General features: G+C 39.1%; 2 protein-coding genes across 7 annotated transcripts; both read left to right on the forward strand.

Annotated features, from left to right (window-relative positions):
- Positions 1-8,700: 8,700 nt before the first annotated feature.
- On the forward strand, positions 8,701-11,740 carry LOC112168909 (B3 domain-containing protein Os01g0234100). Its single transcript, XM_040508427.1, has 7 exons — positions 8,701-8,759; positions 8,883-8,936; positions 9,852-9,883; positions 9,978-10,149; positions 10,244-10,450; positions 10,671-10,761; positions 10,864-11,740. The coding sequence occupies exons 1-7, from the start codon at positions 8,724-8,726 to the stop codon at positions 11,574-11,576; spliced, it is 1,305 nt and encodes a 434-aa protein (XP_040364361.1). The 5' UTR covers positions 8,701-8,723; the 3' UTR covers positions 11,577-11,740.
- Positions 11,741-13,061: 1,321 nt separating this feature from the next.
- LOC112172654 (B3 domain-containing protein Os01g0234100) lies at positions 13,062-16,509 on the forward strand. Of its 6 annotated transcripts, none has more exons than XM_024310085.2 (7): positions 13,062-13,274; positions 13,386-13,475; positions 13,930-13,988; positions 14,084-14,255; positions 14,352-14,558; positions 15,137-15,227; positions 15,324-16,507. In XM_024310085.2, exons 1-7 carry the CDS (start codon positions 13,224-13,226, stop codon positions 16,052-16,054), a joined length of 1,401 nt encoding a protein of 466 aa, XP_024165853.1. In that variant the 5' UTR covers positions 13,062-13,223; the 3' UTR covers positions 16,055-16,507. The 6 variants fall into 6 exon arrangements, with proteins under 6 accessions (XP_024165853.1, XP_024165854.1, XP_024165855.1 ...); XM_024310086.2 differs by having other exon boundaries at positions 15,327-16,506; XM_024310087.2 differs by having other exon boundaries at positions 13,957-13,988; positions 15,324-16,506.
- The last annotated feature ends 796 nt before the right edge of the window (positions 16,510-17,305 follow it).

Genomic DNA, 17,305 nt, shown 5'->3' on the forward strand with positions numbered 1-17,305 from the left:
TGCAATTCAGAGAACTTAACCAATATCAACAATCCAGTTAGTTGCAGTCATAAAGATTGAAAAATCAAGGCGAAACATAAATAAAAAACAGGCAATCACACCAAAATTATTACCACACGCAAAAACTCAGCTCCTAACCAAACGTCCGACAATGACAACAACAATAAAACACAAAATCTAAACTAATAGGTTTTTTTTTTTCTGTTTTTTTTTTTTCCTTTTTCTTCTCCTCACCAAGAAATATAAAAAGTAAAAACTTCTATCCAATCAATAACAGGTTGTCAAACATGCTCATTTATTTCAATTTTAGTTTCAAATTATATTTCCAACCACTCAAACTCACACTACTCCTATTCATTTACAGTTTCCCACATGTAGACAATTCTCATCACTCATGAGCAAAACCTTTGTATCTTTCTAACCACCTAAATAGCTACAACCTTTGCTATTTTGTAATATAATTGGGGTATAGTGTCTTTTACGTTAACAGAGAAACTCTGGTTTGCAACTGGAGTGAAACAGCATAATTCAACAGGTCAAAAATTTCAAACAAAAAAAACCAACAGCATCTGATGAGAAAGACACTAAACTCTGTCTCTTACTGACTTTCAGTTCAACCCAAGCATCAAAGATAAAATAACAAAATAGAGAATCAGTAATCAATTATTCGAACACCACATTAAGAAGCAAGAAGAACTCACAAACAATTAGCTTTTATGGATAGATGAACGATAACGCGTATCTCCCTTCCTCTACTCTTTATTCTTTCTCTCCCTTTTCAAACCTTCCTCTGCAAAGACATACAAATCAAAAAACAGATCAATTGAAGGTAGGAAACAACAGTACCCAAACAACACAGCAAAAACACCCAAATATTGCAGCGAACAATACTTGGGTTTTGCTTCGCAGAATAAGAGGGCAAGATCATCAAACAATGAAGAAAAGCAAACGATTAGAAACAATGTGAGAAGAACTACGCTCTGTTTTTCCTCTGTTTCTTTCCCCCTAATTTATTACTTGTTTCTTTTCGGTTTCTTTTGCTCTTCTTCCCAATTGTGAAATACACAAGGGCATGAATGTAAAAACTTTGAATCTTTCTAAATTTGAATAGAGGATAGAGTGCCCTTTCACTAAGGGATCCGTTTTCTTGGCCATATTCAGGGATCTCTTGTGGAGTTGTGAGACATTGACACCCAATTTTTGATTACATATCAGTATCTAATCTCGAACGTTCAGTTTTTAGATCTCGTATGTCAATTTTGTAAATTTTCAACCAAATTGATGATGGTTAAGGTACCGAACTGGATCAAATTAATGATCGAACTGGATCAAATACCGAAGATTTTACCATTCTCTCGTGAATGGTGTGAGTATAAATTCTTGTCTCTCTGAAGAGATCAGAAATAGGTATTATGATCTATGCTACTCACAAAGGTCATTTCTGCACAACCATCTCCTCAAAAGTATTAATGGTAAGTTAGCTGCTGAAATAATAACCGAAACGATTAACATCGCTAATGCCATTAGAGCTTGCAGGCTTTCCACCCCCCACGGTGCTTATGTATTGTGGGAGAAGACTTTAGATGCCTTTGAGATTTTGGGTATGAATGTTGGATTCTTACGTACCAGGCTGAAGCGGCTTCTGAGCCTTTCTTTCAGGACCAAACAGGCTCTGATAAGGAAATCAAAGGAGGCTAAACTTGAGCAAGCTCGTGCAAAGGACAAGGTGATAACTCTTGAATCCAAGTATTGGAAATGGAAAGAGAGGATGGTAAGTGCTGATGCTAAGATAGAGGCTCTAAAGGAAGTTGCAGAGAGGCGTGAACTTTTCTTCCAGGAAGAGGCTGTTGCTCCATGGGGATGAGAAGAGTTGTTTTAGTCAAATAGGACAAGATAGAGAATGAATTTTCTAATGATATTATTCATCTCACAGTGGAGGTATATAAAGAATATTACAGAAATACAACAGGTAAGTACTAACTACCAAATAATTACAATATATTCTATTCCTAACGTTAAGCCATGACTCACGCTAACACTCCCCCTCAAGTTGGCGCATACACATCAACCATGCCCAACTTGCTTAGTGAGTCATAGAACGCCTTCCTGGAGACTCCTTTGGTAAGTACATCTGCAAGTTGCTCTTCAGTCGGAACAAAAGGAAAGCTGATAATTTTGGCATCTAGCTTCTCCTTTATAAAGTGACGATCAACCTCCACATGCTTAGTACGATCATGTTGTACTGGATTCTGTGATATGTCAATGGCTGCCTTGTTGTCACAATACAACTGCATAGTACTTTTGAGTTTGAAACCCAGATCACGTAACAGATTTCTCAGCCACAGCAATTCACACACTCCGTGAGCCATACCTCTATACTCAGCCTCAGCACTAGAACGTGCCACAACTTTCTGTTTCTTACTCTTCCATGTAACTAAATTACCTCCCACAAATGTAAAGTAACCAGATGTTGACCTCCTGTCTGTAATATTTCCAGCCCAATCTGCATCTGTGAAGCCACAAACCTCAAGAATATTGTTGTGTTTAGAAAACAATACTCCCCTTCCTGGAGCTGACTTTAAGTATTTTAAAATCCGCATAATAGCATCCATGTGACTCTCACTCGGATTATGCATGAACTGACTCACCACACTTACTGCATATGCAACATCTGGTCTAGTATGGGCTAAATAAATCAAGCGCCCAACTAACCTCTGATAGCGAGCTCGATCAGTAGGTACCTGATCTGGATACTCAGCCAAACAATGGTTCTGCTCAATAGGAGTATCAACCGGTCTACAATCCAACAAACCTGTCTCTGTCAACAAGTCAAGAACGTACTTCCTCTGGCACAGATAGATTCCTTCTCTCCCCCTGGCTACCTCAATCCCTAAGAAGTACTTAAGTTCACCCAAGTCCTTCATCTCAAACTCAGAGGCTAGCTGTCTCTGTAGTCTATCCATCTCAACAGTATCATTGCCAGTAATTACCATATCATCCACATAAATAATTAGAGCTGTTACCTTCCCTTGTTGATGCTTGAGGAACAAGGTATGGTCGGAGTTGCTCTGTCTGTAACCAACCTTCCGCATGAATTGTGAAAATCTTCCAAACCAAGCACGAGGTGACTGTTTGAGACCATACAGAGATTTTCTCAATCTGCAGACAAAATCACCAGGAGAAGCAACTACATACCCAGGTGGAAGGTTCATGTACACTTCCTCGGCTAACTCTCCATGAAGAAACGCATTCTTGACATCAAACTGTCGGAGAGGCCAGTTTAAACTAGCAGCAAATGAGAGCAGAACCCGAATAGTGTTCATCTTGGCAACAGGAGCAAATGTTTCATCATAGTCTATACCATACGTCTGAGTAAACCCCTTTGCCACAAGGCGTGCTTTGTACCGATTCACTGATCCATCTGCATTATGCTTCACAGTAAACACCCAACGACAACCTACAGCCTTCTTGCCTTGTGGTGGAGGCACAAGTTGCCAAGTATTGTTCTTCTGCAACGCCTCCATCTCTTCCTCCATTGCCTTCCTCCACTCTGGATCCCCCAACGCATCCTGCACTTTGTTAGGTACTGACACAGCAGATATTTGATTCACAAATGATTCATATGACTTAGACAACCTCCTGGTGGACATATAATTGGCTACTGGGTATTTTGATTTGGCAGTAAGAGTAGGTTCATATCTTTTGGCTGATTGACCCCGAGTTGTCCTATTTGGTAACACATATTGCTCAATATTAGACTCACTACTACTAGTACTAGTGGGTGGACATACCTCAAATGAGTGATCTTCAGAACCAGGAAGCTGTGGATCAGGGGTAGAAGCGATGGCAGGAGGGGCAGTTGCGTCTTCAGCTTCATTTTCAGCCATAGAAACTGGTGTGTGGATGTTTGGAGCTACTGCTTCAAGAGGTGGCGAGCTGATGGTCTCATCTAGATCTGTCAAAATACCTCCTGCCTGTGTGACTTCTTCTTCTCCTCTTTCTGATTCCTCCCCCTCTCCATGATACAGTTCTTCAAAATATGAATTCTCCCCCTGAAGAGCTGTATCTGAAGATGAAAATAACTCATGTCCTCAAAGAAGGTAACATCCATAGTGACATAGTATTTCCTGGATGGGGAATGATAGCACTTGTACCCTTTCTGATAGCCTCCGTAACCAACAAACACACACTTAAGTGCCCGGACATCCAACTTAGACCGTTGGTTTTTAGGGATATGGACAAAAGCAACACAACCAAAGACACGAGCTGGAAGATTATGAAATGAAGGTAGGGAGACATGAGATGCAAGAACCTCAAATGGAATTTTTCCCTGAAGGACACTAGATGGAAGACGATTGATAAGATGGGAGGAAGCATGTACGGCATCGCCCCAAAGATACTTAGGCATATGAGCACTAAAGAGGAGGGCACGAGCCATATCAAGTAAATGACGGTTTTTCCTTTCAGACACGCCATTTTGTTCTGGTGTTTGTGGACATGTAGTTTGGTGAACAATCCCATGAGTTTTAAAAAACTCTTGGAAAACATGATTAACATATTCTCCCCATTGTCAGAACGAAGGACTTTAATGGTGCTATGGTATTGTGTTTGAACAAGAGTGCGAAAGGTTTGAAAAGCTGGAAATACTTCATCTTTGGTTTTAAGAAGAGCAACCCACGACAATCTCGTACAATCATCAATAAACAACACAAAGTATCTCATACCCGATACAGTGGGTTCTCTAGAAGGTCCCCAAACATCAGAATGAATCAACTCAAAATGAGTAACACTTTTATTAGAAATACTAGGAGAATAACTAGCACGATGACTCTTTGCCAAAACACATGTTTCACAATGTAAAATAGACTCATCCACACCAATAAACAAGGTAGGCATGGTTTTTCTCATAAGACTAAAAGAGGGATGCCCTAATCGGCGATGCCACAACCAAATTTCACTTAGCTTATCAGAACTCGAAGTCAAAGCGGCGCGGGACTGTGCTCCTGGTTTCTCCCCTGCGTATGTCTGATCCAGATGGAACAACCTGCCCCTCAGATACCCCCGACCGATTATCTCCCTGGTGAGAAGATCCTGAAAAATCACATACATAGGATAAAAGGTTACGGAGCATTTAGACTCAGTATTCAACTGGGGAACAGATATCAAATGGTGAGACAAATCAGGCACATATAACACATTGTGAAGTTCTAAGGTAGGAGTAATACGAACTGACCCTGACCCTAACACAGGAAAGGCCTCACCATTGGCATTGGTTACATAGGACACTGGTGGGGAAGACAATTTAGTAAAGTATGATTTGTCATAAGTCATATGATCGGAGGCACCAGAATCAATAATCCATGTATCAGAACCGACAAAGTTAGAAACCTTTAAAGCCATACCAATTTTACCTCGACCAGCTATAGAGGCTGTAGGAGTAGCTCCACCTGCTGTATGATGATCTTGGCTAGTCACTCCATAGAAATCGGGTTCTTGGACCAACTGAACCGCAGCCGCTTTCCCTTTAGGACGATAACCTTGCTTCTTAGGTTTAAGGTGTGGGTTCAACTTCCAACAAGTTTCCCGAACATGCCCAAGGTCGTTGCAATAAGTACATTGAGGACGAGGGCGGTTGGTGAAGCCTTGTGAGAAACCTTGCTGATGAAGTGGGGCTGAACTCTGCTGCTGAAGGAAAGGTGCCGGTGACTTGGCCTGAATGGCTAGGCTAGATACTTCAACCTGTGCATGTTTGACACTTTCCTGCTGAGACTCATCCTTGCGGATGTATGTAAAAACTGTGGTCAAACTAGGAGGGTCTGTCATTCTGAGCAATTCTCCCTTGGCACTGCTATGCTTCTCATCAAGCCCTCTCAGGAATACATGAACCCGTTCTAGCTCCTTCTCCTTCTGGTACCACACAAGATCTTCCTGATTCTTGATCTTGCAAGGACGCTTCTGATCAATCTCCGCCCATACATTCTTCAGCTTGGTGATTTACACAGCTACTGGTTGCCCATTCTGCTGCATACTAGCAGCTTTACACATCAATTCATGAACCTGTATAAAATCAGACTCATTGGTATACAGATCCCCCAATGTCTTCCATATTGTTTCAGCAGTCTCACACTCTTCCACCAACTGTAAAACATCTTCAGTCATGGCTTTGAACAGAAGAGCCATCACAGATCCATCATCATCCTCCCACTTAGCATAAGCTTCCACATCTTCCTCACTAGGAACTTTGGTTGTTCCATTCACATGCCCCATCTTGTGTATGCCACGAAGATGGACAGACATAATCTTTTTCCATGTTCGAAAATTGGTACCATTGAGTTTCGGACCACCAAAAGAACCACCATCTGAACTTCGAACAGAAACCTCAATCTTTTGGACCTCATTGACCTTAGAACTCGGTCCTTCACTATCATCACCACCCATTGCAACAATACAGTAGTAAAATCACACAATATGCAGCGGAATGAAAGAGACAGAAGTGCAATTTATCACAAAATAAGAGAATCCTTTTTTTTTTTTTTTTTTTTTAACCTGTTGCAGGTTGACCTGTTGCACGGGTTGACTTGTTGCTTGGGCGGCGATCTGGTAATCAAGGGCGATGGTCGGAAAGAGGGCCGGCGTCGGTCTGGTATGAGATCAATGGAAGACCGGTCTGGTACGGGTCTGGGCAGATGTCGTAGATGGCTACCGGTCGGAGGGATGACGGAAGCGACAAGGCTCGAGCCTGGGTTTGTTGCTGCGTCTTTCTAGGTGGAACCTGGTGCGTGGATGAGAACGATGCCGGGAACAAGAACCGGGGCCGGAAACTGGAGGATCGATCGGAGCTACTGCTAAGATGACCAGACTGGGTTGTTCTGAAGAACCGGGGCCGAAGGGACTGGGCGAAGCAGGCACGGCGTCGATCTGGGCAGCGACGGCGTCGATCTGGGCAGCGACGGCGTCTCCGGACGCGAAGTCGATCTGGGCAGCAGGGTAGAGAAGAGCGACGCGGCCTGGGCTCGTCCTTGGTTTGACTTGAAGGTCGGTCTCTAAAAAGAGACGAAGACCAGTCTTGAATTAAAGGTAGAGAACGACAAAAACAACCCTAACAAAGGGGTTTGGTTTTGTATCAATTCCTCGGACTTGAGGAAAAAATTGGACAACTAAGGAGACAAAGTCCTCTCGGATCTTTGCTCTGATACCAAGTCAAATAGGACAAGATAGAGAATGAATTTTCTAATGATATTATTCATCTCACAGTGGAGGTATATAAAGAATATTACAGAAATACAACAGGTAAGTACTAACTACCAAATAATTACAATATATTCTATTCCTAACGTTAAGCCATGACTCACGCTAACAGTTTTAGCATTTGGCAATTGGCATATAGTTTTACGATATGACAAGAATAGTGAAAAGAAGAAACACGCCCACACCCAGCGTCGCAAAGTTTCAAGTTCCTCTTTGCCACTTACTCGAGTATAAAATGTAGTTAATGACATAGCATGCTTCTTGCTCCTGGATTCGTATTTGCAGTCTTTTTTTAGTTTTTTTTTCTTGTATGAAATTAATGTTATTTACATTCAAGTAGGAACATGATAAGAAAAAGATTGACATCACTTCTGTTCGAAAATGTCTAGCTAGTCCTATTGTGCTAAGGAGAAGAACAAACTTTTTAGTCATGTCTGCCATTTACTTAGTATGAGATCATTGGATTGATGGATTCTACATGACTAGATGATGAAGAGTCTTGACGCATAAAATTAGAGCCAGAGTCAATCCCCAACTAGACAACGAAAAGCAACACATGATTCAACCCTCATCTTAAATTAGAATTAGATGTTAAATTTTATCCTCTCTCATTGAAAAAATAGAATTAGATGTTAAATTGAAACATTCAATCTGATTGGAGAGAATATCTATGATACATTAATATATCAATACATCATGCATACTATTTTAGTATTTTCAAATAGAAGTATATTGACTCTATGTATTGGTATACTACCTTGATTTGATCTTGAACTAGTGTACTTTTATATTGGTACATTAATGTAATGTAGACGAATCCCAATCGGTAAATAAATTGAACTAGACCAGAAGAGTAAGAAGAATCGACAAGGCAAATCAATGCTTGTTTAAGTAAAACTTAATTTAGAGAGAAAAGATGATACCTAATTAGATTATCACGAGTACATATTGAATTCAGCACTTGAACAACAACACTCTTTAATTCTTTATGTAGATTTATAACTACTTTCCAATGATATTTTTTAGTAGAAACGATAATTTTTTTTTCACCCCACCTATGTTAATAAGATATGAACATATTACCTCTATAATGTTGATTATTCTAGATAACTAACCGATTATAACTCACAATGGTATTTAAAAATGTGAACTGAGCTCATTTAATAATAGTTCGAAATTAAGTTAATAATCAACTCAAAGCAGAGCACCACCAACCACTGAGATAACTTTACCTTGGGCTATTTAATACCATTAGATTAATGGAGTAAAGTTGACACGACACGACACGACACGACACGACACGACGCGACGAACACGATTAGACAATGGGTTAAAAGTTGGGTAACTATACCCCTATTAATTTCGACAACCGGCTCCCATTTTAGGCAAAGTTTTTAGTCCCCTTGTGTGTCTCCCTTGCAATCTTTCTCTATTTTACAGTACACTATTCAAGCTCAGAGTCCTTAAGAGAACCCATGGCTATTGTAAAAGAACAGAAACAGAGCTCCAAGGTAAATGCTCTGTCTCTCTACTCTCTATCTCTACTTACGTTTTAGGCATGTGTATGGGTTTTCTTGTTAACAGAGCAAGTAAGTAAGTAAATGAATGGTTAACTGTAGGGTTTTGCTTTGCAGAATAAGAGGGCAAGATCATCAAACAATGAAGAAAAGCACACGATTAGAACCAATGTGAGAGAATTACGCTCTGTTTTTCCTCTGTTTCTTTCCCCCCAATGTATTACTTGTTTCTTTTCAGTTTCTTTTGCTCTTCTCCCCAATTGTGAAATACACAAAGGCATGGCAGCGTGAATGTAAAAAACTTTGAATCTTTCTAAATTTGAACAGAGGATAGAGTGCCCTTCCATTAAGGGATCCATTTTCTTGGCCATATTCAGGGATCTCTTGTGGAGTTGTGAGACCCATTTTTTTATTACATATGGGTATCCCTTTCAGTTTTTAGATCTCCATGAGGCAAGAGTAGATCAATTGATGATCGTTAATGTGTTCATAATTTTGATTTATCATTACAAAAATGAACAGTCGAGGTTGGACAGATTTAGTTCGTTCAATAATTTGATCTAGTTCGGTTCCTTAACAATTATCAATTTAGTTGAAAATTTACAGAGTTGATATACTCATGAAGACTTAAAAAGTAAAAACTGAATGGTCGAGATACCTATGTGACCAAGAAGTTGGTCTAATAAGTGATTCCTTAAAATTGTTAGAAAAGAGATCTCTCACTGAAAGGACCCTGCTTTTGTATAAATGTGCTTTACTAGGTAACATTTAGTTGTTGAACAAATGCTTGCCTTTTATAGCAACCATAGACTTCTTGCAAATCACGGGTTTTGATCTGTATGTTCATTGTTTGTAAATTCCAAAATATGTAAGAAAATGGGAGACCTTATTCCACATTATGGGGTCCAAAACTGTATATTTGATCCTTAAAGATAACCCAAGTGGAAATCGTTGCGATGAACTTGCCAGGAGTACCTGATTACCTTCTACCTTCAGTGTTTGTTGATGGTAGTTTCTTTTCTTCACAAATCGATTCAAGCTTTCAAGCTGAATTAACTGAATTTTTATACAAATTCTGAAATACAGGTGATCAATGTTGATTCAGTGAAGTCTGATAGGTCAGTCATTTAATTAAATTACATTCTGTTTTTCCTAAGTCATATTATGCCAGCAAGTAACAATAACAATTGATCATCAATCTTTTACCAACAGTAGCAAACAAAAGAAATTTAAGAGAGCCACAGAAGAAAGTTTATATGAGACTTCTGAAGCTCAGTTTTCTGTTCTCGAAAGAGCAAATGAGGTTGCAGCAAACCTAGATCCTCAGTTTCCTAGCATGGTCAAAGTTATGTTGCCATCACATGTCTCAGGAGGATTCTGGCTTGTAAGTTGGACTCACGCTGTTAACAGTATTACATGGAGGCTAGGGAAGGACTAGTATGATGATACATTTTATGTGCTTAACTTTTGGTTGGCAGGGTCTTTCTAAAACATTCTGCATTAAGCATTTGCCAAAGCAAGACACAATGTTTGTTTTAGAAGATGAAAATGGCAAGAAGTTCGAAACGAAGTATCTTGTTGAAAAGATAGGACTGAGTGGTGGATGGAGAGGGTTTTCAATTGCTCACAAGTTGCTGGCTGGAGATGTCTTAGTTTTTCATCTAGTCACAGAATCTAAGTTCAAGGTAAATAATTTATCCTTATTCAATTGTTTGTTTGTTTGTTTGCATGGGGATTTCAAGAAAAAGAATAAGTTTATTTCTCCCTAGTAAAGCTTCTTCATGGACTGAGACTGAGCTGTTGCTTTTGGGCTGCTGAGCATAGATTAGATATATATTTTACTTCTCTAAGATACTACTTCTGAATGCATATGAACTCTGAAATGATATGCCGCCTACATTCTAGGTTTATGTTATTAGATCAAATGGCTTAGGTGAAGTGGAATGCGCTCTTGGCCTTGTCCAATTAGATGCTGACATTCGACCAGTAGATTCTGGTAAGTTGTTTTAACATCACTAAGTTTTTCATAAATGGCCTCACATGTAGAAATTTTATTTGCTTTTATCCCTACATCAGTTACATAATTTGATTCATGCAGCAGATACTAATGCATGTGAAAGGGCAGAAAATGAGAATAGGGAACCTAAATCAGTGGAAAATCCTGATGGAGTTATTCAAAGGAACAAAACCGCAGCCTGTAATAGTAAACGTGGTATAGTGTCAGATCTGTTTGAAGATGACACTGAAGATGCTAGTTGTGAAGTTTTGGAAGGAATCAAGCTTTCAGAGTCTATTGTCCCTTTTGATGAAGTGTGCGGCATTGAGAACTTCAATGTCATCTACAATGGTTTAATCATAAATCCCCTGTTTCCGAAACCCCTTCTGACCAAGTACTATGAGCTCTGCTGCAGTCAAAACTCTTTCCTTCATGAGCACCTTCTTGAGGGTCTTAACTACAAACTGGTAGCTGGAATAATTTCCGAAACAACCAATATTGCAGATGCCATTAAAGCCTGCAAGATCACTACCTTGGAGAGTAGTTTCTCAACTTGGGATAAGACTTTGCAAGCCGGCGAGATGTTAGGCATGAATGTCAGCTTCCTGCGTGAGCAACTTGAACAGCTTGCGAGTCTTGCTTCAAAATTAAAAACGTGTGAAGAGGCTAGACTGGAAAGGGAGCAAGAAGAACAAGAGATGAGAACCAGGTTGGCAAAGCTTTTAGAAGTAAAAGAGAAGAAGGATAGGCTACAGTCTCGAATTTCAGTGAAGCTTATGTCCAGGTTCAAAGAAGTAATCGATGCTCCTTGGTAATGGCATACTTAATTATCTCTTGTTCCTTTTCAGTTTTTAGGGTACCTAGCTCAGGCTTTATAGTTCCACAACCAGATATGCGTGAGAGATAGATGATGATGCTTATGAAACGTGTTGTGTTTTGGTACAGTTACACGCACATCAATCGACAATCTAGTTATATTGTATTATGTACAGCAGCACTGTAGTTATCCTTCGCTGTGGTTTTTGACTACATGATATATAGAGGTTATGCATCAAGCAGGGAGCATCATTGTACTTTCTGGTTCTGTTTCCCTCTAGGAATTTAATGAATCTTTGCCATCTGCTAATTTGCTCAGGTATGCAAAGTTGGAGATGTGTGGCAGAGCATTGGGACTCTCGGCTGAAGAGTTGTCAACTATAACATGAACGATAAACATAGATGACCCTCAAGTAGACATAAATGACCGACACTTTGGCTAAACATGTTTTAGTGGGATTGTTGCTAAAAAAGATAGCCCACTACAAGATTCTCTTTCTAAAGGAGTTGTTAGTAACGATGGATCCCACATTAGAAAAGTGACAAAAGAAATTTTGACTTATAAGTAGTTGACTCACACCCAATTGAGGTTTTTTGTGTTAAAATTCAACATTAAATGAGTAAGTTGAGATAATATCGATACAATAGTAAGCCACGAGCCACGCTTGTTGTTTAATATGGTATTAGAGCTGGTTACTTGATTGATTAAGTCTCCATTGTGGGACTTTTGTCTTAATTCCGATGTGGGAACTGAATTGTTAATTGATTAGAGAATGTGTAATTTGTGCCCCAATTTTTAGTATGTAAATTGGATTGAGCTTAGAGCTAGGTTGCACGTGAGGAGGCGTGGGTGGCTCACACCCAATTGACTAATTGTACTGAGATCTTTTGTGTTGTGGTTAAGTTAGGACAATATCGGTACACAATGGTAGGCTGAAAGCCACGTTTGTCACTGTTTAAGAGGTATGTGGAGGTTTCTAGTCTCAATTTTTTTTTTTTTGGGGTTTGGGACAAAAAATAACCCTCTTTACACTGATCTTCCAATGTTATCTCATTCTTTCAAAATTTTTTAGAGTTAAGAGTTGAACTTATGACCTTTTTAAAAATTTATGTCACTAAATCAAAATGGTGGTAATTGTGGAGATATTTTGGTTTTGAAAATGAAAACTCAGGTTTGTACAATAAAATAAAGAAGAAATAAAATCAATGTTATTGGTCTAGTGGAAGCATGCTAGACTGTAAGTGGGGCGGACGCTGCAGCCCTTAGAGATGGGCCCTAGTGGAAGCATGCTAGGCTGTAAGGAGGTCCCTAGTTTGAACTCCAACTTGTAAAAAACATCCCTTAGAGATGGGCCATACCCAAATTGCTTCAGACCCGTGAGTGATAGCTCACTTGGCCACTATTTTAAATAGCACCAAAAGTAAAATAAAGGAGAAATAAGTAATATTAAAACAATAAACCCATACTATTTCTAATGCCTGAAGAGCCCCTACTATTTTGACAAGCTTGAAGCCTTTGGTGTTTTGTCTCAAATTTGAACCTGAGAGTCTTTCCAACTTTCTAGTTATATCAAGGCTCTATAATCAAACTCTTTCCATCACAGAAATATAAATCTCGAAATTGGATTCGCCTCTTGAGAGAGTTCATGGCAGTTGTTGAAGAACACAAAGAGAGCTCATCTTGCCCACAGCCCAAGGTTTGTTCTCTCTCTCTCTCTCTCTCTCTCTCTCTCTCTCACTCTCAGAGATATGTTTATGGGTTTGTTTTGTTAGTGAGTTGGTGACTGTTCAATCACAATGATTTACAGCTTGAAAAGGTGAGACAACCAAAGAACGAAGACAAAGACAAGCCCTTTTGTCAAAACTCTTCACGTCTCAAACAGATGACCAAGAACAATGTGAGAAACTCTGTTTTCTCTCTATGCTTTTCCTCATTTCATGCGCTCAATTTGTACTTATCTCTTGTGGGTTTTTGCCTTTTTATCCGATACTGAAATCTTCAATACACATGGTTGGATAATTCTTGATTAGCATAAAGTTTGAATCTTTTACCATAAAGTTTGAATCTTTCCGAATGTGGTGAGAGAACAAAGATTTTAACGGGAATGATTTTAGAGAAATCCTGTTTTTGATGCTGAGGAGCCCTTTTTAGCAACTGGCATTAGTTAATGTAACTTTGATGATCAAAATGAAGAAAAGAAAACTCCTTTTCTGGAAAATTGCCTGGCCAAGACTTTTGAAAAACTTTAGAGCTTATATGGGTGGCTCTTTTTTGTTGTTTTTCATGTCTTTAAAGGTTTTTACATGGTATTATCCGTTCTTTGCGAGTAGATTTAAATGATAAGTTAACAGAACAATTTGGCAAATTATGGAAAACAGGTAGTCAGTGCTAAGCCAATGAAGTCTGACAGGTCAGTGAGTATAGTTAAATATACTTGTTAACATTCTTCCCCTAATTTTGTTTGTTAGAAGCATGATATTAAAGCCTCTTTCTTTTGCTCAATAGCCATAAACCAAAGACATGTAAGAAGGCCAAAGTCAAAAGCTTATATGATACATCCAAAGCTCAGTGTTCCGTTCTTGAAAGAGCAAATGAGCTTGCAGCAAACCTAGCACCAGAGTTTCCTAGCCTCGTCAAAGTTATGATGCCGTCACATGTTACTCGAGTCTTCTGGCTTGTAATCTCACTCACTTTCTTCACAATTCTGCATTATCGTTATATGAAGGCATGAACTACTAGAGTAACTTATATGCACTTAACTTGGGGTTGTCAGGGTATTCCTAGGTCGTTCTGCCGTGAGCATATGCCAAAGGATGACACAATGATTGTCTTGGAAGATGAAAATGGGGAAGAATACCAAACGAAATATCTTGTGGCGAAGGAAGGATTGAGCGGTGGATGGAGAGCATTCTCAGCTGCTCACAAGTTACTGGAGGGAGATGTTCTAGTTTTCCACAAAGTCATGCCATCAAAATTGAAGGTAATTGATTGAACCTCCTTGATAAGCTTGGTTCCTTTGTTTCATTGCAAGTGTTTCAATGATACAATTAGTTAATTGACGAATTGTGAAAGAAATCAAGGCCTTAAAGAAGTGTGATTACTTGCTAACCCAATCTGGTAAATCTCAAGTTGATCAAAATGTTATTTATTTAATTTTTTTTTTGGAAGGAAAAAAATGTGATTTATTTGTAAAAGATAGTTTTGTGTATTATTCCCCCCATCCCTGATAGAGTCAGCTTTTGGAGTGTAGTGGTTGTTTAACAGTAGGAATGTCATTATGACTGCATTGGTGATGATCTTACCTCTGATTTGAAGAAAAAGATAGTATTAGTTTAGTTGGTAATTGATTAATTTTTGAGTTTATCATATGGCTTTTAAATTTAGATGTAGTTTCCCCTGATTTGAGATTTGAAGTTAAAAGGGCGAGACTAATTCTCCTTGTTGAAGAATTGTTAATGCTTCTTGTTGAGTTGAGCCCTTGCATTTATTGTTTTAGATACTAACTGTGGTCGTGGATGCCTTACAACCGTCGCATTCTTTGTTGTTTACTTGGTTTAGGTGTATATTGTTAGATCAACTGGTTCAGATGAAGTGGATTGCTCTCTTGGTCTTATCAAATTTGATCATGGCATTAGACGAATCAAAGCTAGTAAGTGTTTTTCAAAATTTCAAAATTCGTCAAATTATTTTGATAAAATGGATCGACAGTAATTGTTCCCCCACAATCATTTCACAATTCATTCAGCAGAAGTTACTGCATGTGAAAGCTCAAAAAATGGGAAACTGGAACCTATTTCAGTGGAAACTCTGCATGAAAATGTTCAGAAGGAGAACACCACAGCCTGTAATACCATGTCTGGTCCAATATCAAACCAGTATCAAATAGATAGTGAAGTTCTTTATTCTGAAGTTCTGGATGGAATAAGGCTTTCAGAGTCTGTTATCCCTTTCAAAGAAGTGAGCTGCATTGAGAACTTTAAGGTCACAGTCAGTGGTTCAATCATAAATGCTGAGATCTCCGAACACCATCTGATCAAGTACTATGAGCTCTGCCGCAGTCAAAACTCATTTCTTCATGAGCATATTCTTGAGCGTCTTAACTCCAGTCTGGTTGCTGGAATAATTTCCGAGACGGTAAATCTTTCGGATGCCATTAGAGCCTGCAAGATTACTACTTCAGAGTGTGATTTTTGGACTTGGGATAGGACTCTGCAAGCTTCTGAGATGTTAGGCATGAATGTTGGGTTCTTGCGTGCCCGGCTGGACCAGCTTGCAAGCCTTGCTTCAAAATCAAAACTGTGTAAAGAGGCTAGACTTGCAAGAGACCAAGCAGTAAAGGATATGATAACCTTGGAAGCAAAGCTTGTAAGAGCCAGAGAGGTCATAAATAGGCTCAACTTTGAGATTGAGAGTCTAAATACAAGTTCAAAGAAGCTTGAGGCTATGTTCAAAGAAGTGGCTAAGGCCCCTTGGTGATGACAACTTCAGTGTATTGTTCTTTTTTTTGTACATCTGAGGAACGCTGAAATTCTACGACTACAAATGTGCCAAAGGTACTAGTTGATGAAGAAACATTTCATGTCATGAGAATTCAGCTTTTGGAGGAGATACTAGTTGATGAGTAGGAGATTCCTTTGCAGATATCTTGGGATAACATGAAGCGGGGAGGATTATTGTAGCATCGAGTTCTCTCTGTCATTTCCAGCTAACATTGGAAAATGATGACTAATTAGTGGAATAGCCAGATATTAACTCTTGTTTTTTAAGGGGTGAAATTGACACAAGCCCATTGAAAAATTACACATGAAGGGAGGTGTAGTTTGTAAGAAAAAGGGTGTCGATTCCAATCCCTTTTTGTTAACCTAATACGCGTTATAAAGTCCTTTGTTTAATTCTATAATTTGGCAAAGCTAGAGGATTGTCAAGATGCACGTCCCCTATTCCATTAATAATGAAAATTGAGTCTACAAACCACTGAGGGAACAAATGCCCCACAAGAAGAATCAAAAGTTCAAAACAAAACAGGAGCCTCAACCCCCGTAATGGCAGTAGTGGGAAAACTAAAACATGTTGCGCTCAGTTTCTTTTCGTTTCTATAATAGTCACTATCCAGTAGTAACTGATTAAAAAAATTGTGCCTCGTCATCTGTTTACAAGTCATATAACCGATTACTTTTATCAGTTTATGAAATATTACCTCATGACATCAACAAATTACAAAATAAAAATGGAGAATTTTGAGAAGTTACTTTTAGTTACTTATGTTGATTTGGGGCTTGTGGACAAACAGGAACTCAAAGTTGTGGGAAGACACTTCTAGCAGTGCTACGGACATAATGTTCAGGTGTTTATCTTGGCTTGATGAATTCCAAAAGTCTCGAGCCACTACGTCTGCACCGAGATTGTCTACTCTACAGACTTAGAAGCCTGCTAGTTCTGTAGAGTTTAAACTCAATATTGATGGAGCTTTTATGCCTCAAATGACTAAAGGGGTTATTGGTGGGCTTCTCCGGACATCAAGTGGACAGGTTGCTGCTGCTTTTCAATCTGTCTCTCCGTTTGTTAGTTCTGCATATCATGTCGAACTACTGGCCATACAAGCAGGGCTGGAGCTTATTAAACAGCATCACTTTCGATCTGTTGTCATTGAAACTGACTGTTAGGTTGCTGTTAATGATATATACAGCTGCTCTTCAATGCGTACAGTGTATGGCTCCCTCATTGAAG

This window comes from Rosa chinensis, chromosome 6 (genome assembly GCF_002994745.2).
Source record: "Rosa chinensis cultivar Old Blush chromosome 6, RchiOBHm-V2, whole genome shotgun sequence".
NCBI lineage: Eukaryota > Viridiplantae > Streptophyta > Magnoliopsida > Rosales > Rosaceae > Rosa > Rosa chinensis.

What these genes read in the sequence shown, in the direction of transcription:
- LOC112168909 (XM_040508427.1), top strand. Translation starts at nt 8,724, where the DNA reads ATGGCTATTGTAAAAGAACAGAAACAGAGCTCCAAG. An exon ending in AACAGAAACAGAGCTCCAAG is followed by an intron (nt 8,760 to 8,882) that starts GTAAATGCTCTG and finishes TTTGCTTTGCAG; the next exon opens with AATAAGAGGGCAAGATCATC. An exon ending in TCTCAGGAGGATTCTGGCTT is followed by an intron (nt 10,150 to 10,243) that starts GTAAGTTGGACT and finishes TTTGGTTGGCAG; the next exon opens with GGTCTTTCTAAAACATTCTG.
- LOC112172654 (XM_024310085.2), top strand. Translation starts at nt 13,224, where the DNA reads ATGGCAGTTGTTGAAGAACACAAAGAGAGCTCATCTTGCCCACAGCCC. An exon ending in AAGCCAATGAAGTCTGACAG is followed by an intron (nt 13,989 to 14,083) that starts GTCAGTGAGTAT and finishes TTTGCTCAATAG; the next exon opens with CCATAAACCAAAGACATGTA. An exon ending in TTACTCGAGTCTTCTGGCTT is followed by an intron (nt 14,256 to 14,351) that starts GTAATCTCACTC and finishes TGGGGTTGTCAG; the next exon opens with GGTATTCCTAGGTCGTTCTG.